This window comes from Micromesistius poutassou, assembly GCF_964030765.1.
Source record: "Micromesistius poutassou genome assembly, chromosome: 22".
Classification (NCBI taxonomy): Eukaryota; Metazoa; Chordata; class Actinopteri; order Gadiformes; family Gadidae; genus Micromesistius; species Micromesistius poutassou.
Genome location: NC_140292.1, coordinates 4012073 through 4039980, shown reverse-complemented (window position 1 = coordinate 4039980; position 27908 = coordinate 4012073). Strand labels below are relative to the sequence as shown.

At 43.0% G+C, this 27908-nt stretch overlaps 1 protein-coding gene across 1 annotated transcript; it reads left to right on the top strand.

Moving 5' to 3' along the window:
• Window positions 1-6: 6 nt before the first annotated feature.
• atp2a2b (ATPase sarcoplasmic/endoplasmic reticulum Ca2+ transporting 2b) lies at window positions 7-27572 on the top strand. Its single transcript, XM_084486749.1, has 23 exons — window positions 7-571; window positions 873-890; window positions 990-1072; window positions 2517-2621; window positions 5209-5347; window positions 12616-12696; window positions 13657-13742; window positions 14040-14195; window positions 14567-14708; window positions 15281-15447; window positions 18723-18811; window positions 18912-19014; window positions 19162-19293; window positions 19593-19712; window positions 20172-20390; window positions 21007-21130; window positions 21223-21434; window positions 21638-21858; window positions 22245-22447; window positions 23013-23098; window positions 23216-23349; window positions 23481-23598; window positions 23945-27572. Exons 1-23 carry the CDS (start codon window positions 454-456, stop codon window positions 24206-24208), a joined length of 3120 nt encoding a protein of 1039 aa, XP_084342875.1. The 5' UTR covers window positions 7-453; the 3' UTR covers window positions 24209-27572.
• The last annotated feature ends 336 nt before the right edge of the window (window positions 27573-27908 follow it).

Genomic DNA, 27908 nt, shown 5'->3' with positions numbered 1-27908 from the left:
CCGCAATAGTCAACCAGAACGAACGGACGGAGAGAGAGAGGGAGATCTTAAAGGGAACTTAACCACATGTTTAAATGAGCGTCTTGCTCACATTCTTTAGGATCACATATTCACAGGAATATCCTGTCGTCGTTGTGGGGATGTGAGGATTCAACCATTTGTGTCAAAGATAGAAAAACGCAACCGGCGAGTTATCCCAACAACTAGCTAGCCAGCGTTTACTTAGCTAGCGTGCTAACCGTTAGCCCTCAAGCTTCGCAACCCACCATTCAATTGCGGTCCGGACACCAACCCAGCCGGCCATCCCGTGTCGGTGTGCAAAGAGCAAGCAAAGTGTGTTGCTGGACACTTCAACTAAAGCTTCTGTGTCATTTTACGGAAGAAAGCGCCTTCACAGGTGAAGGTTGGAGGCGTAGGACGAAGGGAAGCGGTGTCCTCAAGTGACCATTCACCATGGACAACGCACACACAAAGACGGTGGAAGAAGTTTACAGCTTTTTTAACGTTAATGAAAGCACCGGTCTGGGTCTAGAGCAGTTCAAGAAACAGCGAGAGAAATATGGACCCAACGGTAAGGAATGACACTGTGGGTCAAAAGTGAATGAGTTAGAGATCCCTATCGGCCGTGACTTGGATGTTTTTTAACGGGTGCCATTCTGTGCTATCCTAATTGTCAACTCAACCGGCACGATTTAATGTGAACGTTGCATGTTGAAATACTCTACTGCAATGAGAGGTCCGACAAACGGCACTTGTAGATGCGTCTTACTTTTTAAGTTTCTTAGCTCTGTTACAACTCAAACCAATGTTTAATGATAGCTTAACAAACATGTATTTATGTGTCTCTCTTTTGTCCATGGGGTGAACTGCAGAACTGCCAGCGGAAGATGGTAAGTGCGACACTATTTTTAATTAATTTAGAATCGATGGTATTCTGAACAAATGGTATTGAATGCTGATGTATCGCAACAAAATATCTTCTTGTATAGGTAAATCGCTTTGGGAGCTGGTGGTTGAACAATTTGAAGACTTGCTCGTGAGAATCCTTCTTCTCGCTGCCTGCATATCTTTTGTGAGTACAAAGTATATTGTGTTATTTCCTACCATATGTGTAAACTTCAGTACACTGTGGTTTACAGTGACATGAGAAATATTTTAGTCATCTTGGCTGCATACCATTTCCTCAAAAGCGGTACAGTTAGTTTTGTGAAAGAGGACAGAAAAACCTGGCGCTCTTCCAGATGGGAAGTGTAATTCACTCCACATGCAAAGATATAAATCTCATTGACTATGTGCAGAACAAAATCTATGAGTGACCTGTATGAGGAGTTGGAAAATGCCCGAAATGTGTCCGGTGACGGAACATGGATGATATCCCTACCTCTAACCCTACCTCCACTTTAGGGTTCAATTTTGTCATTGTGAGTGCACTTGCTCTGGTAGCATATTGTTGGTAAATGACAGCAGTGTTAGTAAAAAAATGAGAACTCAACTGTTGACTACTCACTGTTCCTTTTTATTGTGCAATACTCACACATGCCATTTGTGCTTTATTAACGACAGTTGTTTGTAATGTCAGCAATATTCATTCTGGTGGTGATTTGGTAAAGTTCTTTATTGTGTATTCAACGCCTCGGTTCAACGCCTCAAGCTCTTAGTACTAAGCTGAATATGTTGTCTATCCACAGGGCAAACTGTCAACTGCCCTTTGTGTCCCACCTACCAGTTAGAAAATGCAGGGTAGAGTTTTATGTACCAAAAAACATAATTTTTATGGCAAGCCTGAAGAGGTTTTGAAAATAATACTAGGAAAGTTATGTTATCCTGCTAAATTACAGAAAAATAGACTTGTTTCTTGGAAGTTAATTAGACAAGAATGGGTTGCCTTGTGTTGTACATGCTGTATTTGAAAACACCCGGGGTACATGTTTTGTTTTTACAAAGCCGGGGTACATGTTCAGTTTTTAAAAAGCTCTTGATTACCAGACCATCAGAGAACATGGAATATATAATATTTAATCACATGGTCCCAAAACATCAATGAGAAAAAATCCAGATATAAAGTTAACCAATGGAAAGAAATGGGATATTTGACAAATATTCTCGCTCTTTAAAAAAGTTCTCACTCCGTAAGTGAAAAGTATACTCATTCCAACTCCACATGGGTCTAGTGGTGTTACTAGACCCACTGTGGGTTGTCCCATTTGTTTCCCGTTTAAGATCTATTCGACTTAAGTTATAACGGTTCCAGTTATTGGTTGTAACAGTAAACGGTCAAATAATTAAATAATCCCCTAGACCAACATTGACTTGACTAAGATTATGAACCAAGATTCTGAAGCCATAATGTAATTAATGATGGAATAATCTTAAATTGGGCATTAACATGGGAAATTGGTGTGTAACCTACAACTTTTATAAAATAGGATGATCATGTGCAGTTCCACTGCAATCAATTTTAGAGTGAATGAGTATTTGTATAATTCTGTGGTCTGAATCATTTTTCTTTTGTGTAGGTTCTTGCATGGTTTGAAGAAGGAGAAGAGACCGTCACAGCTTTCGTGGAGCCCTTTGTGATCCTCCTGATTCTGATAGCAAATGCTATTGTAGGAGTATGGCAGGTATGCATAATTTTTTTTTCTCTTCTACACCTTACTTTCTCTTTGTTTAATGCACAAATATGACAGACTGCCTATAATGCAACCTCTATCATATCACAGACTTGTAACGGCACCCCTCAGTCTCTAAGGCCGTGAGCATGCACAATGGGGACTAAACACAGATTCTGAACTTGTGGATTTGATCATTTGTGGGCAGTAACGGAGAAAGTTAACTAGCCTGGGCAGATCGTATGTGCTTACCTGGGTGGGCAGACAAAGATACAGCCATGGGAACTGTTAAAAACTTGTTTGGAATATAGTGCATGTCAATCGATCTATTTTTGAATGTGTCTACCGCAAGATGGGGTGAGTTGAACAGAAATCATGACTGACTTGCATCTGGATATAGACAATGTCACAGTTTACCTGGGCGCTTAACAAACAGGCCAAATCCTTAAAAGTTCCTAGGAATGGTTCAGCCTTTCAACTTTTTTATCCACTTGACAATCGAATGTAAGAATGGGGTAGTTGTTTTGAAATTAGTGTTATCTTGCATGTCTTCTGTTATGTGGGGGATACTAGAGCACTCTGGGGAAATCCTTGTGGACCCAGCAAGAACATGCAAACTCCACATGGAAATACCAGAGTGGAACGGCCATATTTTCTATTTTGGTTTTCCATAATTGCAATCAAAGCTTGGAATATGTCCAGTTGGTCCAAGTCCACCTTGATGCTGAAAGGCTAATGAGCTGAGCCCTCGCATTAAGCTCCAGTCCCAGCTATTCATCTTGAGGGAATCTATCATTGCTAACTAGGTCTACAAGCTATAGGAGTGCATAAGGAAGGTCCCAGAAAGTAATTGAGAAATTGAAAGTGGTGTTCACAATACCATTGGTTTCCCCAAAGGGTTCTTCTTTGATTTGTTGCCACTGCTTGTGCTTGAGTTAATGTGATGGCTGCAGTGTGTGACTGAAAGAATGGAGAGGGAGAAAAAAGGACATATTAATAGACCTCATTGTAAAGGCCTGCGGGTCCACACAGCGTTCCCCATCCAGGGTAAGGATAGATTTAGTGTCCCAACGGACCCCTCGGGGTAGAGAGACCAACCTTATACATTCTGGTATCCTTCTTTCAGTCAACGAAAGCCCTTTTCTGTCCTACTTTCGCTAGCCTGGGTAGAAGTAGTTTTAGCAATTAACCCTGCTGACCTGGGACATCCTAGTCTTAACCATTCACTGGCAAAGACCCTCTCAAATATAAATATTAGTTGTATGGTAGTTGACAATGTACTTGGGCTGGCCCAACTAGCTTATTTCAAGCTTTGGATAATCGTTACGCAATTCATAGTGCTCATCTTTTCCTGCCTGAATTTTAGCCAGCGGAGACCACTGCTGCAGAATTGTCGATACATTTTTCAGTTTCAAGATTCTGTTTCAACCAATCACAATGCCACCTGAGAAAGAATCTCTAAAAAAGGGGCAGTCACTGGGTTCAGCGGTGCTTGTGGGCTTAGAATACCTTGCAAGACTGCTTGCATTTTAAATTTATTTTAAATAAAGCATTTGATTAATTTATTGATAACTACTAATATTTGAAAGTTCAGCCTCAGCAAATGGATTGAAGTGTGCGTGTGTCCTTGTCTTTGTGCACTAACTAAAATCTCTTTAATGCCTCGAACATCTTCCTAAGCCACTGAGAACTTGAATGTTCTTCAAAAGAAAGTATTTGGATGGCTGCTGCCCAGCAGGTCCTTACAACCACCCAGAGCATTGCAGCCCTGTATTTTATGGGTGCATAAAATGGTTGTGCTAATAATATTGTGTCTCACAGCAAGTAGGGTTGTTGCAACAGAAGCGGTGCAGGAGAATGATAATGGCAGCGAGGTATCATCGGCAGGGGCTTTAACCGAATGCCATTATGTTTCAGATGATGAATGGATTTTAATTGGTCTCCAGCAGTTCTATTGACTGTTCGCTGGCAGTTTGAAGTCGCTTTTTATTTAGTGTTGACCATTACTGATAAAGCATGCGCACACTTGTCATAAACATGACTGGGCACAATGTTTGCGGACTTGTTGTACAACCAAATGAGGGATGTTTGAGTGTTATGACTGGGGTATTAATTAGGCCAGTCATGCATGTGGGAGTTGAGACCCTCTAATGAAGTGGTGTCCCATTTAGGCTTTGTTGAATCCTGTGATCTATATTGTGGCAGGAAAACCAGTAATTAGTCCTACATTTACATAAATAATGATCTTCCAGTCTTACCGGCTCGGGTGAAACAAATTAAACGAATATAGACCATCCAACCCTGCCTGTTATCACAATGGTTTTGCTAGTGCTTGGCTCCCCATAAAACATAATGTATACAGTGTATAGGTACATAGTAATTCTTAATAATAGGAAAAATTGTAACATTCACAGCTTTTGATTGACAGCTCTAGTCATACGCTCATACGTTAAATCCAACAATGGATTCTCAATGGCGGAGAAACGTAGAGAGGGAGGGAACATTTTTGTGGTTTTGTTTCAAAATCTTGCGGTCTTCACTTCTTTCTTATCCCTCTTTACCCCTCTAGAATCGTCACCTTTTTTAATTGTGTTTTTAGGAGCGCAATGCAGAGAATGCCATAGAAGCGCTGAAGGAGTATGAACCAGAGATGGGCAAGGTGTACCGCCAGGACAGAAAGAGTGTCCAGAGGATAAAGGCCAGGGACATTGTGCCTGGAGACATTGTGGAGATTGCTGGTAAGATGCTAAATATTCTTAAGATACTAGGAAACAAAAATGATGTGCTTTTAGACCCATGGGAATTGTTTCATTGTGCTATATTATCTTGACTATCAGACGCCATGTTACATGTTCAGGGTGCCCAAAATCATAACATTGATGTACTGTCTTACTTATCCCCTGGAATATATATATTTTTGCATCTGTAAATAAACAAAAAACATTTGTGCGTTAGCGCCTGAACTGGGTTGCTCAGCCTCCTTGAGCACCTGAACTCATAGCCTAGTGGAGCACGGGTCAGCTGAGCATAGGATGAAGAGTCTCGATGATGTATGACGGCAATGCTAAGGTGCAAAGTGGCCTGTCATAGCAAGCCTGTGGGATAAATTTGTGGTTGAGCATGAATTATTTTAGTTTTATTTTCCTGAAATGGTTAAAATCTAGATGTATTATTGTGTTAAAGGGTTAAATGTAGGTAGGCAGATTTGGTTTGTTGTCAACCATTTTGTCCTTACTAGTTGCCAACCGGGGGAACCCATTTTTCGTGATTCCTGTTGGAGGTAGGGCCTCTCTGGTCCTAACCAAGCCAGTTAATATCAGGACTTCTCTGATGCATGGGGGTCCCAGCCAAGCTTAATCCCTGGGTTGCCAGACTGGCAACCACTCCTGAATGTTTGTAGTGGGTCTAGTATTTTTCAAACACAGCTTTGGCTGAGTCAGAGCTGGGAGCTGCTTTCCGAGATGGCCTCTTTTAGTACTTAAAGACTTAAAGAAAGGTGTTTTATGAATGTGTTTGTTCCCTCAACTCATTCATGGTCTATTTTTCGCTGTGTGGCCGACCCACTGCTGCAAAAAGTCACCTGCATTTATTAAGCTGTCTCCTGTAGATAATTCCAGACAAACACAGGTAAATAAGCCGCAGTGGCCTGACATAACCAGGTTATGCAAGTAAAATGTATACCGTCACAACCATTTAATGATATATACATAGTCTGTAAAAGAAAAGCAACACGGGAGGAGCTTGGCATACATTTTGGTCCAATGCAATGTTTGCAATGTTTACATTGTTTTCTGATTATACTTAACCTAACTGTACAAAGTGTAAAAATAATCGTTAGTGTGGATTTATGTGGCCGGCACCTTTTTAATGTGACGTCAAAGACTGTTATCTGTCACCGTGTTGGTGGGCCGTAAAGTTTTCTGTATCTGAATACGTAGACAAAGGCACATGGTCCTCTGAGAAGCCTATTCCTGGAAGAGAGAGCTCCCAGTACGTTTACCCTTTCTGTAGTGGAAACCAGAGAACTCCTCGATAACATGCTGCCCTAAAGCACTTTCTAGGAAGAACACCATATAAGGTTGGCCTATAACAAACTAAAATGACAATGCATCATCTTTTGGTTGAGGACGCTTATTTAAGCTTTATATTTTCATAATGGTCATGCCTGCTTAAAAGGCTTCAAGCCATTTAAAATGTACATCCATAATGGTAAGCTATCCTTTTAGGTTGATATACAGCGACCTTATTTGGGCAATTGGATGGACTGAATTCCTGTGAAGTAAATGATTGGGAAAAAATATGGTACGGAACAAGGCACCAAACTCTGAATGGAGAATGTGCTTTTATCTGAAGTAGGCTGTCTTCAATCCGGTATTGCTGACAGGGACCATCTTTCCAAATTTCTATATTCAAACTGATTTTTATTTTGTGCATTTCTTTGTTGAATGGCTCCACACAGAGTTCAGCAAATCCCAAATCGTATTCATGCCATTCTTTGTCAAATCACTGGCTACAAATAGTTTTTACCGGTTATCTTTCCCCCTAAGAAATCCTTGGGAGAACCCTAGAAAAGTTGAATAGTAGTATTACCTCCAGTAAGTTTTTAAAGTCTTCCCACACTGCGGATTTCTTTGTCATCTTAAACCGCTCCGTTAACCTTGACGATTGGATGGAAGGTGTCAGAGCGGTATCGAAGTAAATAGTATCTCACCATGAAACTAACAAAGGATAACTTGAGTATTTTAACATTTGGGGCCAGCCATTAAATATATATATTTATAGCCACATCCAGTTTTTTTGTACCATCTTGGCTCCAACACCGCCTGGATGGTGGATTTATCTTCTCAGAGGTTGTCAACGTTCACTTTGTCGCCTGAGGGAATAGAAAGGCAGGAAGTACCATTTAGAAAGGCCACAGATTTGGAATGATAATTAATTTGTCCTCCAGATGGCCACTCTTTTCCCATGTGTTTAAAGAGTGTCTGATAAGTCTGTCTTCTGTCCTCAACCAAGTTATCCATCTGTGTTTTATCTCTGTTGCCGGTCCCTTCCTCTTGTCCCTGCCTCTTGTTTTAAGCCTCGGACAATCACTCACTAACTGCATCGCTCACTTTGACTTTACCCATTTTTTTCTTCCTGGAGCCCCACAGTCTTCCATGAGAAACTCATATGGGTTACCACTGTTGCTAACCAAAATCAAAAGAAAAACATGCATACAAAGTGTGATGTCTATTTGTGTAAGCTGGAGGTTGCTCCGCTGAACTTCCTATTCATGAGAACAGCAGGAGAGTCCCTTGAGTGCTGCAGACTGTGTGAAAAGGACCCAGGAAGCTGTAGGCCTATGTGGTAGCCTGTTAGGTTGTAAAATAAACCGCCCTCTGAAGTTTTTGTTTTTTCAACAATTTGTGTTCATGCACTTGTCGTGTCACTTTAACCTCCCGGATGTGTGGTTCTCGATGTTCAAGTGTGCTGAAGTGTATCAGATGTCCCTGGTTGTTCCTATGGTAGTGGTGGTTCCTATTGTATCAGATGGTAGTGGTGGTTCCTATGGTAGTGGGTGTTCCCATTGTATCAGATGTTAGATGTCCATGGTTGTTCCTGTAGTAGCGGTGGTTCCCATTGTGTCAGATGTCCATGGTTGTTGCAATTGTTTTCTCTGAGGCAGCCTTTCCTAATGGAAAGTCTGGAACACAATGTTGATTAACTGTCAAGAATGCCTACTTGTCAGGAAGAGGTCTTGATCGACATGCAGGCACGTCCAATAACGGCCTGCGCAGACAGTTCTTACGAAAACAGACCATGGTGAAACAAATGTGATTCACGGCAATTGGTCAACGTTCTAAGGATAAGATACAAAGGCCCATTGAATGGGGATGTAACGATTGACGTCAGGATGAGTAACATGATGATGAAATGCACATGAACAAATTAGGGTGAGTAGCGGTAGAGTAGTGCTTGTCCATGTCATGGCTGCAATATTAGCAGATGTCTATGTGGTAGCAAGGGAGATATTGGTACCCTAGGTGTTGTCATGATAAGATTGGTTAAGGAATCATTGTCTTTCACACACAGCCTAAAGGTCCTTGCATTCAAGCAAGACTTCCTTAAGCCATGCAGCATGGGAGTGAGGAAAATAGTAGCATTTGAGTTGAAAGAAGCGGAGGAACTGACGGTATCTTTTAGGAACCGTGCACCTAACTTTGTGCACATATTTTGCAGAAACATGCTATAGGGTTCACAAGTCCTCTGTGCTCTCAACTGACAATATGACATGTACTAGAATCTGACAACAAAGCTAACCTCCCTAATTCTAATGAATGCATGGATAAAGCTGTTAGTCAAGTAGTCGTTAATCGTTGCTTGGTGAAACCAGAAATAGAAGTCTGCTACAGAACTAGACGTTTTTCTTCCTGACATTGTGTATCCTTGTAGACTCAGTCTAGAATGTGCTCTACTTCAAACAGAAAATGATTGGATAGTGCCACAGCCATTTCACAAAGGGGTTATCAAGCAAACAATAGGGACATTTATTGAAAGCAAAACATAACACAGAAAATTGCATACAGGAAACTGAGTCAACACCACAAAGAAAACAGTGTAATTTATAGGCCTCGCCAATTTTTTATATTTTTTTTTCATATGATATATTTTTTCCCCAGCATGATTTACAGACAGTTCAATAAATGTTCCTTTTTTAAATTGAGACTTGTAACATTTGTTATCCTCATTGTGTCATTTTTATGATGTAAATTGAGGGAGCAAAATCAGTATCGGCTCCAAATATCGGCTCAAGAAAATCCTTATCGGCGTATCGGTCAACAGCTGATGAAAAAAAAAAATTGGTATCGGCCCTAAAAAATCCATATCAATCGATCCCTAGTCCTTACTGGTTAATTTAGTTGTCATTGTTGTTTATGTAAGCTAAAAAGTCTGTTGTTGTAAGAAGGCAAGATTACCTTTAACCTGGAAGCTGGTCGGTCTTTCTGGGTGTGTTCGGAAGGAACTTAATTTACCATTATTTGTGAATATGCAGGATTTGCCTGAAAACCATCAGAGATTCAATTGTTGAGTGAGAAGTTCTTCACACAATGAAGCTTGTGTTATGACACTGAATCCCAATCTTTGTTTTCCCACTTTGTCACATGCTAGCAAACATCTAGTTCTGTTTTGTGTTTTGGTATGACAGTGTTTGGCACTCTTTCATGACAATGTATGTGTATGGCATGTAGGCCTCTTGCCTTCATGCTCTCATTGTCAGTACTATGTAGGTTAGCCTACGCCTTTACGACCTCCTTTCTGAACTCTTGGTTTATATTGGGAATGTAATCCACTGTTACTCTAGGGACTTTTACCTGAGCTTTTTTGTGGGTTAATTGTCATGGCAGAGAATATATAACTACTTTATGTAACCACCCTGCCTTGGCTCTAATGCCTAGATGGTCTGCAGTCTGTATATCTAGTATGATGGAAGTTTGTTAACAACGTTTTTGATAGCACCCAAGCTAGAGACCGCCCATAGTTGGTATTAACCTTTTCACTAGGCCACTTTCTCAGGGTTTTGCTGAAAATAACATACCCAATTGTAAATGGGAGTATATCAACACAACTATAATGACTTTAATGTGTAATCTGGCTAACAAAAACAAGATGGCAGCTGTGAGATTGTTTTGCAAGTGAAATGATCAATGTGGATGCTACTGGGTTAGACTGACTAAAGCTAGAATAATTAATTAATTAAATTAATTATTAATGTCATGCTTTAAAATAAATACCACATAGTTCATTATCATTAGGTAGCCCATAGCACATCATCTGATTACATCTGAACCCAGTCCGTGGGTTACGCTTGGATCCCAGTACAGTGGATCAAAGAACTGGAGTAGGTTTAGAGCCTCCAAATAAAAGCAATGAATCCACTGCAAACCAATGCATGACAAATGTGATAAGATATCAACCAACAGGTTGATATCTCGCAAACCCACTATGCAATGTTTTTTTTAATATAAAGTACATAAATACAGTTTATTATAGACAGGAATAAATAAAGATCTGATGAACAAAAATAAATAGCTGTACAATTAAGCCAGTTCTATTTAATATAGTTTGTGAATTTACCATATATGTTGATGAATCCAGCTGGTTGTATTTAAAAAAAAAAAAGAATTTTGAAGAATGGTATTTTCTTCAAATGTACGAATGTGACCTTTTCGTTGAGCCACCTTTGAAGGCAAGTGGGAGACGGTGATTTCCACTACATTAAAATCGGTTCCTTGGCAACAACCATTCCAAGCATCAAAGTTTTTCCTCATCCGTGGATGCCGGTGCAGTATCTGAGCATCCAAAGCCAGCTGTGGGTCAGGTGGAATATAATTTTCATAGACTTTAACAAACCATTGAAATTGACTTTCTGTAAGAGCCCGCACAATGAGTGAGATGTTGGTATGTTATAAATTTTCGTCCTCACTCTGACACATTGTCTAATTTGGAGGAGGCAGTGTTAGTATGTGAGGTCGGATTTCGTTCCTGATTGATGGAATGAAACCTACTTTTTGTCTTTTCATAAATCACAGTCGAGAGCCCCTATACCCCGAACCGGTAGACGAACCATCCATCTGAAATGGCACAAAGGAATGGTTCTCACAAATAGTGTGGACTGAAACTTCAGGCAGTATTTTCTAATCTGTTTGAGAATTCTCAATGAGAAGAATCGTAAGGGGTATATATCAGCCATTTAACACCCTCGGGAATGGGAGAGGTTTCCTGGCCTCAAAACCTCCATTTTGAAAAGCCTCCCCCCCCCCCCTCGCTCTCTTGCTGCGCATGCATTACAACTGATCAAAATAGTTTTCCCATTTTTGGACTTGTGTTCCGCAGGTCTCATCTAATCCCTTGTTCTCGCTTCTCCTCTAATGCAGCCCCCCCCCGGTTTTTTTTTTTTTTTTTTTGCGTGTGTTATTTCCTCTTAATAGAAGGGCATTGCAGGGGCCTATGGTTTGGTTTACATGCAGGTCATTGCTTTATCCTCTGTGGAGAGGGCTCTTGCCTGAGCTCCCTGGCTGATGGTTTTATTATTGCTTTTACCTTGCTGCTTTTAAAAGCTGCGTGATGCTGTCAGCAGAAGCATACATTCTACTCTGGCAAATCTTTTGAACCGCTTCACTGTTTGTTTCTGGTAATTAATTAAGAGGAAACGGGGACATTTGTGGACTCATGGTCTGTATCGGAAAAAATAGTCTCAATCGGCCAGAGATCAAGGAGTGCACTCTACCTGGTAGCCTCAAGATCATGCAAGGGCTGTCGGAAGAATACATATATATTTTTTCGATAGTATCCGATAATGACAACTAGCTTACCCTCCTAATAGGTTTGATTATGACATTATCTAGCGGGCAACATAATGCCCGGTAGCTGATATGTCAGATGAGGAAAATTTGGCCTATATGAAAGCACATGACAAAAAATGGTCCTGACTATTGACAGTGGATGTTATCGCCTCCACTGTCTTTCCAGGCATACCCCAAAGCTGCTCCGTCACTCTCAAACAAAGCCAACAAAAGTCCTTGGCTTAAATAGGCCCCTTGTCTGTGTCCACCCCGTGATCGAGGCGTTATTTACATTGAGAATTTGTTTTACTGTGATTTACCCCCGGCCTTTCTGTTAGTGGAAAGAATGAGTGGCCATCTATTTCCGTCCGACGCCGGGGTCGAGTGGAACATTAATATTGTTTTATCCATTGCTCACATGGAGCCGAGCTGTAACAGATAGTTTGATTATTTTATTACTCGCAAGAAGTAGCCCCATATCGCCGGTGTTGCCGCTGCCGCGCGGGTGATTAACTTGCCTGTGTCAAAAACTATGCTCAACAGTTGTTGTTTAGACTATGCGCCTGCCTGCACATCTCCCCGCATTTTAAATTCTAGTCCTCACTGCCTATTATATTGTTGAGCCCCTCACTTGAATGACAATAAAAAAAGATTCTCATTTGTATTTTTCTCTTGGTTCACAGTTGGTGACAAAGTGCCCGCAGATATCCGGATATCATCTATCAAGTCCACCACACTGCGTGTGGATCAGTCTATTCTCACAGGTAACCACTTCCTCTTCTCTACGAAAGGGATGGGTCGCACTGGGCCTTCCTGTGGGTTGCACTGGGCCCGGACGTGGGTCGAACTGGCCAGGTGCTGGCTGGCACTGGGCCCATGGGTGGGTTGCACTGGGCCCGGCGGCGGGTCGCACTGGGCCCGACGGTGGATCGTACTGGCCCGCCGGCGAGTCACACTGGGTAGATGCCTTCCCCTGGCTCCTGTTACACACTGTGGTCATCGTTAACGATAAGAAAAAGCATTGAGGCCGATGAAAGCAGAGAGGAGACAGCCTGATGAATACTAGGTGGATGCAGGGATGTGTTGCCTGTTAGTGGCAGGGATAATGCTTAAAGCAGCGGATGAATGTAGACAGGTTTATGAAAATCTTCTCAACATTAAGTTTCTCATTCTGACTGCACTGCCTTTTTCCTTTCTTCTTCCCTTTCATGGCTATATTGTATAGTCTGAGGCTATCTGTTATCCCGTTGGAGTAGTGTGTTCCTTGCACGGTTTATTATACACACCGCGTCTCTCACTCTCTTCCCCCAAAGCCTGCTGCTACTGGCTGTCACATATGTAGTATACACACACCCTGTGTTTTCTTTGTGTTTTTTTTTTTTTTTTTTTTAGGTTTGCACAAACAATTGTAGGCATACACTAGTCATGATTCATGAACACATCCCATGCAAGGCTCTGCTTATTCCTTCTGCTTTAAGTGAAAGTAACTGGCTACTCACCAGCTTTCATGGAAGATGAGCGAGAGCGTTTTTTCAAAATAATTGTGACTCATTAGACGGCATAACCGAGGAGTTCAGTACCCAAACAATTGCAAAGCAAATCGGTGGGTTGAAATCAAAGCTTTGATGAGATTGCACGGCAGGAACATGGCTTTGTGAGACAATTATGCCATGTCTCCTTGTTTCTCTTCCTGCCCAAGTCTTATTTCTTACTACTTCCTGCAGGAGAGTCTGTGTCCGTCATCAAACACACAGACCCGGTGCCGGACCCCCGTGCGGTCAACCAGGACAAAAAGAACATGCTCTTCTCGGTGAGTCCCTTCAGCACCAACCCTGGACTGGGTTAACCATCCTCCATCGCCGCCCATTTGTTCTCCCCCCTCTGTCTGGCTGTGACCCAATGTCCTTCCGTGGCACGCCATAAAAGGCCTTGCACTGTAAAACATTACATCTTTGTAGACGCGTATGTGACAGTGATAACTATGGCTTGTGTACCTTCGGACATTTCTGTGTGTCTGACATCAGAATTCAACAGGTTCTAAAATGTCTTGGCACAACTGATAGAAAAAATCTGTCGTTTTATCTCTTGGCTGCTCTCTTATCCGCAGGGCACCAACATCGCCGCTGGCAAGGCCATCGGCGTTGTCGTGGCGACGGGTGTCAACACAGAGATCGGTAAGATCCGCGACGAGATGGCGGCCACGGAGCAGGAGCGCACACCTCTGCAGCAGAAGCTGGACGAGTTCGGGGAGCAGCTGTCCAAGGTGACATTTTGATTTAAAAAGAACAAGTTGAAATCTTTCCAATACCTTTTTTATATTTTATGATTCTACCATGTTTTGAACTACTACCATTGGTGAAGTTTATGATAAAGATCAACAAAGAGGACTTCTTAATTTTCAGCCTTCTCCACTTTAGTGCAATGGATGTTTTATTATCTTAAGGCTGTCAATAGACCAAAATATTTAATTGACAGATCTTATGGCGGTCCCATTGGCGACAGCAAAAGGGAGGGATCCCCTTTCGCTGTCTCCAATGGGACCTCCATTTCACAAAATGATATGTACGGTAGTCAATGGCGAGAGACCATTTGTAATAATAAAGGGCTTTCATAATTATGCATTTCCTCTTCAAGGTTATCACTCTGATCTGCATCGCTGTGTGGATGATCAACATCGGGCACTTCAATGACCCGGTCCACGGAGGCTCCTGGATCCGTGGGGCCGTCTACTACTTCAAGATCGCTGTGGCTCTGGCCGTAGCTGCCATCCCAGAGGGTAAGCCACAACCTCTGAAGAATAGGTCTGAAGTCTTGTTCTGTTTTAATATGATGGTTGGAAATGTGTGGTGTTGCGATGTGCTCCAAGGTGACATTTCTGATACGTTCAAACCTAGAGCCTTTCGAGTGTTTTGAGATGTTATTCTTTTGTCGTTTTCGTTGTCCTTTTAAAATATGTTGCTACACCGACGACGTCTTTGTCAAGGTACATTAGTTTGGAGCACAGTAAATTTTCAGTAAGTTATGGCTAGCAGTCTCTGCGAATTCAAAGGTTTGAAAACAGAGGCTTTGACTATCATTCTTATATTCTATGAAATCATAGACCATTAAACCAAATGCATTTATTGAGTCAAATATATTGCATTTATTTTATTTTTATAATCAGTGATACTTCTCACACAATATAGCCCATCACCCTTAAATACATCAATCTTTTCTCCTCAAGAACACCAGCGATCGTCCGGCCAATGAGAATTTGTTGGAACAAGAGCATATCTCCCAGCCGAACCAGACGGAGTCAGCCCTGCTTATCTTCTCACAGCCCTTGTTTCTCTGATGTTCTCCGTCCAGGTCTGCCTGCCGTCATCACCACCTGCCTGGCCCTGGGGACCCGCCGAATGGCCAAGAAGAACGCCATCGTCAGGTCCCTTCCCTCCGTGGAGACCCTGGGCTGCACCTCCGTCATCTGCTCCGACAAGACCGGCACCCTCACCACCAACCAGATGTCTGTCTGCAGGGTAAGACAAGGATTGGTCTAGAGTAGACCGGAGGGAAAGTAGGCAGAAAGTGACCGGGTTCAAGAGTTTGAGATCTGAAATTTCTTGTGTTCAAATCCAAAAACTATCGCTTTTTTTTATTTTTCGCCGTTTAAGCAGTGGAGAGCTTCAATAAGCTTCAACAACTTTTAACAACCTTGTTATTATCAAATAATGATGGCCCGTTTCTATTGAGTGGTGGCAGAGGTGTTGACATGCCCTTTGTGGTGCGATTCTGTCATCTCTTAATTCCCAGATGGTAGTCATCTCAGTACCAAGAGGTAAATGGCCTGACGCACAGCATTTGTGTTTCGCTTTATCGTCAATTTGGAGGCATTTCTCATTTACACAGTCAGGCCAATCTCTTAAATGGGCATGAATGATCTGCAATGAAAGATAAATTATCTCGGGGGTTGAAGCTCCATAGTCAGAATTTTCTAAAACATAATTTAAATGTCTTCACAAAAATGGTCGTAATGGCATTTTCCTCTGTATTATGTAATTGATGTAATTGATTAGTCTCTCAAATGCTGTGCATCAGAAGGAGCAACTGTTGGCTGCATTGCTGCAGACGGAGAACAATCAGTTAAGAGTATTAACTTTTCGCTGAGCGATAAAGCAGGCCTGACAGCCTTTCGCTGACACCAGGGCTTTATCCCTAGGCAGGCATTGACGTTTAATGGCTAATAAAGGATAGTGAAAGCTGTTAGTTTGTATGCCAGCCTCATTTAAATTAGATTGGAAAACCACAAGGCAGTAAGTTCTCAGGTGGTTTGGTTGGATTGGATGTGTGGTGTAATGTTGCATTGATTCAATTAATTATCCTGCACACATGTAATGCATACAAAAACCATGGCCTGGAGGTCCCCCCACCTAAAAAGCTTTTTAGGCTGAGGTTTCAAGGATGGTGGTGTGAGAGGCGTTATTCCCACGGCAACTCTGATGCATTTTCTTTTTTTTAGCTAGCACGCATAGTGTGAACGTTATAATGACCGATCGTGTCTCTGAAGTGTGCCACACGCTGTGGCATTATTATAATTGTCGGAGAAGGGTCTTGGATGCAGCCAACAACATAAACCGCTCCCCAGACACAGAGCTCCTCACAGCCGTGGCAGTAGCATACCCTCTCAGCATAAGTGAAGCTTGGAGTAGAGTACAACGTTCAAAAACTGTTGATGGAGACCGGCATAAAGGCAGGGTAGTATCGATCTCCAAATACGACTGCTGTCTTACGTTGTTAAAAAAACAACGGTTCAGCCAATCATCGTTCTTGCTTTCTTCGCTCTTGCTGAAACCGTCTGAAAGTAAAGCATAGACATATTCTTATCTGAGAAGCCTTCCATGCAGTTTTATGTTAATCCTTAACATCGTTATGCAGTCTATTTCTGGTAATACCTTTTTAATTTTTCCTTAGAGTGCTACACTTTCCAAGGGCCCTGCAATTCTTTTATTTGGTCAACTCTGGCACTCAGTGTTTGTCGTTAACTCCCTCCCCAAGCACTGAGTGATCCTATCAATACCTTTTCTGGGTAAAAGGCTTTCAACGGGATCCAGGCAAGATTGGTCTCCCGAGGCTACCTTTTCATAGTTAAATCAATAGAAAATCAGTTCACAATACATAGAAAAGGTATATTTTTGTATTAATATCATTCATTTCCCCCCTCTAAAATCGGTATATCGATTTTAGAGGGGGGAAAAAAAAACATATTGGCTCTAGATCTAGAATGAGTTAATTGTCTCCGTAAAATGATACATTCTGGCTATTTCCTATTGACCAGAAATGTTCACAGTGAATCGGGGACCATAAATTGAAATAAACGAAATGCTGTTTTCCATAACATAGGCTATAAATGAAGCCATTAATAACCTCAGACTGGCAGCAATCCTGTTCCTTTTTCATTTAAACATTGAAAGGGGATAAAGGACCTCTGTCACTGTATTTATTACCCACTGCACAGCTTTCGGCGTATTTTTCCGTTTGGGCCTTTGTAGAAAAAATATAGATATTGGTCCAGGAAATGTGGCGATTATACTAAGCTTCAAAGTGGATATTTCTGAATTTCTGAATACATTCCCTCCACCTCATCTCTGAAACACTGTGCTGATCAGTATGCAGCAGTCAGTCACTTGCAGCGCTACCAGCAATGGTTGCATAACTGACCTTGAGGTTTGAGATTTATTATTTCTCTTGCTGCGTGCGTGCGTCTCTCTCTCTCCTTACTCAGTATGCCCTATTAGGATGTAGTCTTTTAGAAATGAGTAACACCTGAAGGCACAGCGATCCTTCCTTGGTTACATTGCATCTCAGCTCTGCTAGTGGCTCAGATCCGAGTAGATTCACATGTTCCACTCTGCTGGTTCAGCATCCACTTATTTTTTGAAACGGTGCATAATCTTTAACAATTCCAGCCTAGCCCCCTTTGTCTGATGATCAGTACGATGGGGTCTCAAGGTAGTGAGTGTGTCAGGGATTTTTAAGGGCAGGTTGAGGTCCAGCAGCTTGTATTTTAGATGTGTCCCGCTTCTTAGCCCCTCCGGTTCTCTGTGTGTGTGTGTGTGTGTGTGTGTGTGTGTGTGTGTGTGTGTGTGTGTGTGTGTGTGTGTGTGTGTGTGTGTGTGTGTGTGTGTGTGTGTGTGTGTGTGTGTGTGTGTGTGTGTGTGAGATCCCTTACAGCCAACTGTGTGTTCCCTTTATACTGGTCTTATGCCCACGCTGTAGTTTCTATCTCTTTTCCATTCCTTCCATGTTCATATTAGGCTGTATTTGCTGTCCTGTCATTGCTATCATGGTTGACCACTGCTTATTACACACATGCAAGCTATTGTTATAGTATAGCACCCTGTAACATGTTCATATATAGTGCCTTAAAAGCTCAAATATTTATTTGAGCAATTGTGAAGGTACAGATGAATATTCATCCAATAAGCACTCCTTCACTAGCCTATAATCCTGCCGTGTCTCGGTTGTTGACCTTATTTTGGATACGTGCTCTGTGTGTTTTTGTTCCAGATGATTTATTGGGCCTGCCCACCCGGGTGTTCAGTGTCTGTTGAGTTTCACCCTCGGCGCTTTGTATTGTTATTCTGTTGACGTCCCGCCCGGGCCGCAAAATGCTGCTACCTTGTGGCTGTAGACTGCATCGACCTGCAGTGTCGATGCACATCCGGGCCCCGTCATTGTCTCCTCTTATCGTGTGAGATTACTTAACTAAATGTCCTGACATAAAAAAACACTCTCTCTCTCTCTCACTCTCTAGATGTTCATCATGGACAAAGTAGAGGGGGATGGTTGCTCTCTCAAAGAGTTCACTGTGACCGGCTCCACATACGCCCCCGAAGGACAAGTGTAAGTATCAACCTACTATCAATACTTCTTGGTGAACATCCCTGAATGTGTTTTTACAGTAGGAAGTGGACTGGCTTTCTAACATGTGCTGGCTGTCTAGGTTCCATGATGGTAAACCAGTCCAGTGTTCCCAGTATGACGCACTGGTGGAGCTGGCTTCTATCTGCGCACTGTGCAACGACTCATCGCTGGACTTCAACGAGGTCAGTTCCTCATCGCTGAATGTCTACCACAAGGATTGAACCCCCTTTTTATCACATTTTTGGTTGGCCAACAACATAATGTGATGTTTCCATGTTCAAGCCAAGGGGGACATGATGGGATATTGTCCATGTTGTTTTTGTCTCTAGGCCAAGGGTGTGTTTGAGAAGGTTGGCGAGGCCACAGAAACGGCCCTCACCTGCTTGGTGGAGAAGATGAACGTGTTTGACACAGAGCTCAAGGGCCTGACAAAGATTGAGAGAGCCAACGCCTGTAACTCTGTAAGTAGAGCAAACACCTGCAACTCTGTATAGAGAACCAACGCCTGTAACTCTGTGTATATTGAGCGTCCACCTGTAACTCTGTATAGAGAACTAACACCTGTAACTCTATATAGAGGGTCAACCTGTAACTCTATATAGAACCAACACCTGTAAGTCTGTATGCGCTGCGCTGTATATAAGTTTAAGCTTGCTATCATTTCTACTCATTAAATGAAATACAAGGGTAGATTCCAAAGACTTCTTTGGTAGGTCTATAAAACCCATTTCTAACTGCTCTTGTTATGATTCCTCTTCAGGTAATCAAACAGCTGATGAAGAAAGAGTTCACCCTAGAGTTCTCCAGAGACAGAAAGTCAATGTCTGTGTACTGCACCCCCAACAAAGCGAGGGCCTCCATCGGCAAGATGTTTATCAAGGTAAGATATGAGCCAGTCAATTATTAATCATTAATGTGGGATAAAAACCATATAAATTATCTAGAAATGTTAGTCTACGTATGACTCCTTAGTGAATATTTTTGCCTAAATCGACAAAAGTGTGTGTGTGTGTGTGTGTGTGTGTGTGTGTGTGTGTGTGTGTGTGTGTGTGTGTGTGTGTGTGTGTGTGTGTGTGTGTGTGTGTGTGTGTGTGTGTGTGTGTGTGTGTGTGTGTGTGTGTGTGTGTGTGTGTGTGTGTGTGTGTGTGTGTGTGTGTTAAAAGTCCATCGATGTCAGCCTCTTATCTATTAATATCCCAGTGTAACTGAAGTTTTGGTCAATAATAAAAAGCGCCCATCTGTCTCTCAGCCCCTTTGTGTTTCTGATCCGACCCCCGACCTCTCCTATGCGTCCGACGCCTGACCCCCTCCTTGCCCTCCACTGTATGTCCATCTTTAGGGAGCTCCAGAGGGCGTGATTGACCGGTGCACCCACATCCGCGTTGGCAGCAACAAGGTTCCCCTAACCTCCGCCATCAAGGAGAAGGTCCTGTCTGTGATCCGGGAGTACGGCACCGGCCGGGACACGCTGCGCTGCCTGGCGCTGGCCACCCGCGACAACCCTGGCAGGAAGGAGGCCATGGCGCTGGAGGACAGCAACCGCTTCGTCGACTACGAGGTGGGAGAGCACACTAGTTTATGTGAACAGCTTCTGACGTCCTTGTGTTTTCGGGGGTCTGTAGTTGCTACTATGATTAGGGGTGATTGTGTCAGTCCCGTTAAGAGACAAATGCAAGAGTGGATCAGCATTTGACTTGGCCTGATCTAAAATCTCAAATTCGAAAAAAAGCCTTTCCATCTTTGTGTCCTCCTCCCGTAAGGAGACTTCACTATCAGATGAACATGATCCCATACGTTATATACACAATGAAAAGTCTCCAAACTCATAGTCCCAAGCTCTCCACAGCGAACCGATTTCACCTAAAGTACAATCGTCTGTTCCAACGTTAGAGCGAACAGAGTATTCCTTGCGATATGCTGTATTTTTTGATAGGAGCGTGTTGGAGCTGCTAACTAGGTCCATCTAGCTGAGACACTGGGACACTGAGCACAGCAAGTTTTCACACACACACAAACAAATCTATTTAAATAGAAGTTTAAATAATTTAAACTCCTAAGCGTGTGGTACACTAGTCCATTCATTCTCTTGAAAAATCTCACCCACTAACTTGAACTAGGACCATAAAGTGTTGCTTGGCACATCCCTCATGTCTATACATGCTCTCTTTCCCCAGACCGACCTGACGTTTGTGGGCTGTGTGGGCATGCTGGACCCCCCTAGAGCAGAGGTGGCCGCTTCAATTAAACTCTGTAGCCTGGCGGGCATCCGAGTCATCATGATCACCGGAGACAACAAGGGTGCGTACAGTCCTGCCAAGCGATGCGTCCAAACCCCTCGTAGCTCCTACCTCTCGTTCTGGTTTTCCTAATCATACCTGGGGCCTCCACAGGGACGGCCGTGGCCATCTGCAGACGCGTGGGCATCTTCAGCGAGGACGACGACGTCTCCAGCATGGCCTACACCGGCCGCGAGTTCGACGACCTCACGGCCGCACAGCAGCGCGAGGCAGTGGTGAAGGCTCGCTGCTTTGCCCGCGTGGAGCCCTCCCACAAGTCCAAGATTGTCGAGATCCTGCAGTCCTACGATGAGATCACCGCCATGGTAGGCAATGAAACGCGTTGGTGGAAATACATGTTCTGGAGATACTTTGAACTTTTGAAAATATTTTATATTATATAGATGTGAGAGAGACACATTTCTATTATCTATCTCTCATACACATTCTTGATGATGATCTTAATATACACTGTAGAACCCTAGTAAACGTACTAGGTCTGCTCACTCTGATTCTCTTCTCTCTCCAGACAGGCGACGGCGTGAACGACGCACCGGCGCTCAAGAAGGCAGAGATCGGCATCGCCATGGGCTCTGGCACGGCCGTGGCCAAGTCCGCCTCCGAGATGGTGCTGGCCGACGACAACTTCTCCACCATCGTGGCGGCCGTGGAGGAGGGGCGCGCCATCTACAACAACATGAAGCAGTTCATCAGATACCTCATCTCCTCCAACGTGGGAGAGGTGGTCTGGTCAGTACTTTCTCAGCTGCCCTCGCTGCTTCTGCGCTCCTTTTTATTATTTCATTCCACCTGAACAAGGCGGCACAGAATAGTCTAGTGGTCATGCTGTTTGACTCTCAGCCGAAACATCCTGGGTTCAATCCGTAATCCCCATTGTCAATCCCCAAGGCATCCTTGATCATCCTTGAAGATGAACTGAAATCGACCTGCTCTGTTGCGGCATTGACGTCACTTTGGATCCCCTGCAACCAGAATTTTACCAGCATAGTAAATTGCTGGTAAACATTTATAGTTAAGCTAGAAGACAACTGAAGATATTTTGTGGGTAGGCTGGAGTGTGATCCAGGTTTTACACAGCATGTGTGTGTAACAGAGCGTGTTCCATGTCTGCACAGCATCTTCCTGACCGCGGCCCTGGGCTTCCCTGAGGCTCTCATCCCGGTCCAGCTGCTTTGGGTCAACCTGGTGACAGACGGCCTGCCCGCCACCGCCCTGGGCTTCAACCCCCCGGACCTGGACATCATGAGCAAGCCCCCGCGCAATGCCCGCGAGCCCCTCATCTCCGGCTGGCTCTTCTTCAGATACCTCGCCATCGGATGTGAGTGGGGAGTTGGTGTTCATTGTCAAAAGGGTTACGGTTGCACGGTTTGTCCGTTTGTGTGCTCTTTGTGAAAATGTGCTACACTCTAACCTAAGGGTATAGGGAAAAGTCTGCAAAGCCATTAATATCAAACTAGTAGCCACCTCTGTTGGATCATTAAATAGTACTGTGCTTTTGTTGTCCTTGTTTGCCTTTGTTGACCAGTGCTGTCTGTAGTGTGATGTATCTGATTTATTAATAGTTTGCTACTGATGTGTTTTGAAGTGAGTGTGAGATAATTTTTCGTTTTTATATTTGAAGAAGTTGTATCAACTGATTGCAATAATGTAAAAGCACAAAGGCAAACCAAGGGTTTTCTTGGTGGGAATCTTTAGAAAAATCGTAGACAGTAATCACGACAAAATGATTTTACGGGTCAATTTAATGGTGGACTAAGACGTAGGTGACGCTGTATTTTCACTGGAGCACAGCTAGTGCTCGAGTGCTTCATCAGACCCCTGTCTAAAGGGTTCTCCGTCCGAAGCACCTGTTGTCTAATATCTAACCTGCTCTGCCCCTCCAGGTTATGTCGGCGCTGGCACTGTCGGAGCCGCCGCCTGGTGGTTCGTAGCTGCGGAGGACGGGCCCAGGATTACCTTCTACCAGCTGGTACGCACCGGCCATGACCAGCCGCCCACAATCGGAAAGCTGTCTTACCAAGCTCCGCTACGCGCATACTCTTAATTGCGTGTGCTCTGCTATTCTAAAACAACCACCTTCCCACAGAGCCACTTCCTGCAGTGCAGCACGGACAACCCAGAGTTTGAGGGCGTGAGCTGTGAGGTGTTTGAGTCTCCGTATCCCATGACGATGGCCCTGTCGGTGTTGGTCACCATCGAGATGTGCAATGCTCTCAACAGGTCAGCAAAAATAAATGACCCCGACAAAGCACTAAACCCCTCCGACCCAGTACTGTGCATGCCCAATGAACGTGTTTAAATCTTTGCCCTAGTACCTGGTTATTTGAGTGGCGGTTGTGTTGTGCTTCCAGCGTTTCTGAGAACCAGTCCCTGATGCGCATGCCTCCCTGGGAGAACGTGTGGCTGCTGGGAGCCATCTGCCTCTCCATGTCCCTGCACTTCCTCATCCTCCACGTGGAACCACTACCGGTACGTCCAGCGCCGCCACCAGTACATGTGATGTGGTCGTTGGGTTTCGCTTCCTCAAAGAAATGGGGCCAAGCTTTAAACTCTGCAAAACAAACTTAACAGCTTTGACTTTGAGGTCATACTGACAGTTTTGTGCCACGAGACTCTTGACTAAGTAAGCTTTCTACAGCAAGCAGCCTTGCGTTATGGCAATGCTAAAGGGAATGAGTCGTATGGAACATCCCTAGTACGGGACTGGATTGACTTGCAAAACACCGGCGCTTAAAAATGGGAATAACGGGAACACAGTATTATGACGACCTCCCCATACACAGTTGATATGTGAAACGCCTTTTCCCCCTCGCAGATGATCTTCCAGATCACCCCCCTCAACCTGACCCAGTGGCTGATGGTGCTGAAGATCTCCCTGCCCGTCATCCTGCTGGACGAGCTGCTCAAGTTCTCGGCCAGGAACTACCTGGAGGCCGGTAAAGAGCAGGAGAAGCCCAAGGGCTGCCGCTTCGCTGCATGCATGGAGGGCATCTCCTGGCCCTTCGTGGCCCTCTCCATCCCACTGGTGCTGTGGATCTACAGCTCTGACACTAACATGGCCGACATGTTCTGGTCTTGACTGACTCGAGCACCCAAGCACTGAGTTTTCTTCCAACACACCGCCCCCCTCCTCCACCCACCTCCACCCCCCCCCTTCCTCACCACCACCTCCCCCCCCCCCCCCCCACCCCCACCCCCTCCAGTCTCTGCCTACCTATGTGTGCATAGCTAGAATGTGTGTGTGTTTTGTGTAGGAGTAGTGTGTGTTTGTGTAGAGCTAGAGCGTGTGCTTGTGTATGTTTGCTGAGTGTTCACGAAAAGGACCAAGTTTAACACACAAAAACAACGTAACCTATAATCTAAAATTGTGGCAATGAGAAGTTATTTGTTAATTATTTTTATTTTATTTGGATAGATGAGGCTTTATAGTGGGTTCACCAATGAACATCACTCCCATAGCTGTGGACGTATACGCTGGTTCAAACGAGAAAACAACAATGTATCAGGTTTTGTGTTTGTTATTGTCAATATTGCCTTTTTTTAAATGTGTATTTTAAATGATTTGGGAATATTTTTCATCTCATTTCACTACAGTATCAATTGCAAAATCCCGTGTTTTGTTAAGTCGCCCTTTTCATACAAAACTAGATATTCCTCAGCAGTACATCGACCTGTACAGAGATTTCACACTATTTTATGCAACGGTTTTTGTTCTGTTTTTGTATTGCTTTGGTTTCTACCAAGCGTGGCTTATTAAGAGCGCCTTGATTTATTTTCTAATGTTTACCATTGTGTCTTCAGTATAACTTTAGAAGTCTTTCAGAGCCAATGGACAAAGATCGTGCGGCGAGAAGGATGGGAAAGGTTTGGGGAGTGAGCGGTTGAATGCGGGAAAACAAATGGAGACATTAGTTATCCTCTAAAAAACTAAACTAAACATAGGAAAGCTGCATGTTCTGTGACCAAGCATGAACTGTATGTGGTTTCTTCATTTATTATTTAAAATTGACATGCCCCCCACCCCTCCCTTGTTGATGTAAAAACTACTTCCGTGGATGTTAAGTGTTTTAAGAACTATGATTTGAAAAGCCAGTTTTTCTGCAATAGGCAGAGCACAGCTACCTCAGTACGACAAATTTTGCTCCTTTATAGATGCCTATACGTGGCATTCCACAGTAGATATTTAACAGTTTGTTCAAATGACAGTATGCGATATGAGGTGTGCTCCTATTGGCTTGTGCAGAAAACAAAATCGTCCTAGCCTAAAGCCTTTAAAAAAGAAAAAAAAGTATTTGTTTTGATTGTTATTTTTCAACTACCATTAACTTTATTTGTGTTAAGAGACTGGCCTGGATATGGTTTAATAATACTAATATTGCCATTTCTTGACGGCAAGGGGTTTGATTCAAAGGAGACTTCAAAACAAAACTGCAAAAAAAGGAATATATAAAGTACTCTAAATATAAAACTTGGATTGCAAATGAGATCCCAAATGTATTTTCCTCCATCTTCTACGAAAATACACTCATGAACCCTTTGAATCAAAGTGTTTTCTGTCTTCATTTATGTCTATAGGGGTCTAAGATGATTATCTAGTGTTTTTGTATGTCCATACAATACTTGAAACGGATCATGTACAGACTGATGAATGATTCACCTTTAATTGACACTAACAGGACTGGCAGGGGCTATTTATAATTCCAAATAAACAGATCTAGTGTATTTTCACCCTTTCCAGGGGTTTAATTTATAGAGATCTGTACTGGTCATAACCCTTGTAGTATCGTGTACACTTGCATTGTCTCATTCCATCTACTCACAACCTCAGAGTGCACCACTTATACTTTTGTACATAAGTCAAAAACCCTCGGAAACAGCATGGTTTGGTGGATGCCTGGGTTTCTTTGCATTGTGTGTTTGGTTTACTACTCACAACTGTGATTTCTTCTTCAATGCCTTCCACTAGTGGGCCCCTGTCACTTCAGTGAGTATGCCTTTCCCTCTACAAGCAAACACCGTATACATATGACATTATTACACGATGTACCAAACACCTCACATTACAATGACGGACCACCTTACGTTACACCTGCTAGATAAAAGTCCTACACGTTTTGTCATCTACTATAAACCACTGAATGATGCTGTATGAAACATTTTTGGTACAATTTGTAATGGGTTTAAAAGCCCCCAATTTGACCAATTACCGACACAGCAACATTGTGCAAGCAGCCACATGATCACTAATCGGTCAGCAGCCTCTTTAACTTAACTTCAGTTAGACTTCCAAACTTGTGAACGTCCCCACCATCACTATAATCGAAGTAGCTGAAGAGATTTCGCAAATTTTCTAGTCTCATCTCCACGTGCCTATCACCCTTTACTCTTATCACCTGTTTTTGTGTTACACCTGCTTAAAATCACACAATGAGCATCGACACTTGTATTGGGTTTTTTTTGTTTGTTTTTACCAAATTGTAATACTGAAATGTTGATCTAGTTTGACTAATTGTGTGTCACTCCCTAGGTTCGTTCTCATAAAGAAGTCCATTCCATGCACCGAAGATGCAAACGTCCAATATGGTAAACGGCATACATGTCAACACTGTCATAATCAGCAGATGAAGGAACATGTGGTATGATTGTTGTTCACCGTTGGCTTTCAGAATGAAGTGTTGCAACGTGTTTTATCTGTTTACCTGTTTACCCACATATTTACCCCACGCATGTTTTCCATTTATCCGGTTAAATGCTGTTTTGATGACAAGAGTATCGCGTACTACAGCCTATGGGACAGTACGCAATAGCCATGACGTTCATCCGTGCATGAAGAACGACTAAAACCTTTCCAAATTCTCGACTAAAAGGACACTGGTTTTGTTTGTGTGATTAGTTTTATATTCTTGTAGGCCTACTATACACTGTTGTGCACGCGCTTTTAGCTGTAAGTATGCTTGCGATTTATATTTATAGATTATCTTGTACAATGCAATAAAAAGGTACGTGAATGGTTTTACAGAGGAAGATATATCGTAATAGGTAACCACTGTTTTTTTTATAACAATGCGTTGGGGACTTTGCACAAAATATTTATCATGGAGAAATGAACGACTTGACTTGGTTGAACAAAGAATGACGAATGGATGGTAATCACTGATCGACTTGACCTTCAGCATTTGAGATCATTGACACTCCTTTATCGGTGTCTTGCAATACAATACTGTGTGGTTCGATTGTTGAGTGTACTCTTGTCTCTGCATAGTTGTTTCCACCATACAACTCGTAAAGTGCAGTAAAACCTATTTGAGGGAAGGGTACCTCCTCACTACCTTGTCAAAGAACAATATCAACCGTATATGTAAAACGATCATTATCTGCGCCTAACAATGATTGTCCATGCATTACTGCAATTGTTCCAGGTAAATAAAAACCTTTATGTCTCACTGGCGTGTTCCGTTTGTCCTTCTTCAACCTATAAGGTAATCTAAAATTAATAAGATAGGCCCATAACGATTGTTTTAGAGTATGTCGTTTACATTACAGAACGGTACACCGTTTAAAAAAGTAACTTTCATATTAAAGATATGAAAGTTACATTATAACTGTCTCGTAAATTGGATAACATGCAGACCCAATTGTCCAGATCATTGCACTGACACAACTCAACCACAAGGTGTCATTGTTGAGTCATATTTCGCCAAGCACTACCTGCACTTAATAACCTGAGGATGTGGCTCGTCGACAAGCACTAGTTGAACGGTATTTAATATTTTGATCTT

Excerpts from the sequence above, each read along its gene's own strand:
- atp2a2b (XM_084486749.1), top strand. The coding sequence starts at position 454 with ATGGACAACGCACACACAAAGACGGTGGAAGAAGTTTACAGCTTTTTT. Across the intron at positions 19,713-20,171 it reads TCGGCAAGATGTTTATCAAG|GGAGCTCCAGAGGGCGTGAT; the intron begins GTAAGATATGAG and ends GTCCATCTTTAG. Across the intron at positions 21,131-21,222 it reads GATCACCGGAGACAACAAGG|GGACGGCCGTGGCCATCTGC; the intron begins GTGCGTACAGTC and ends GGGCCTCCACAG.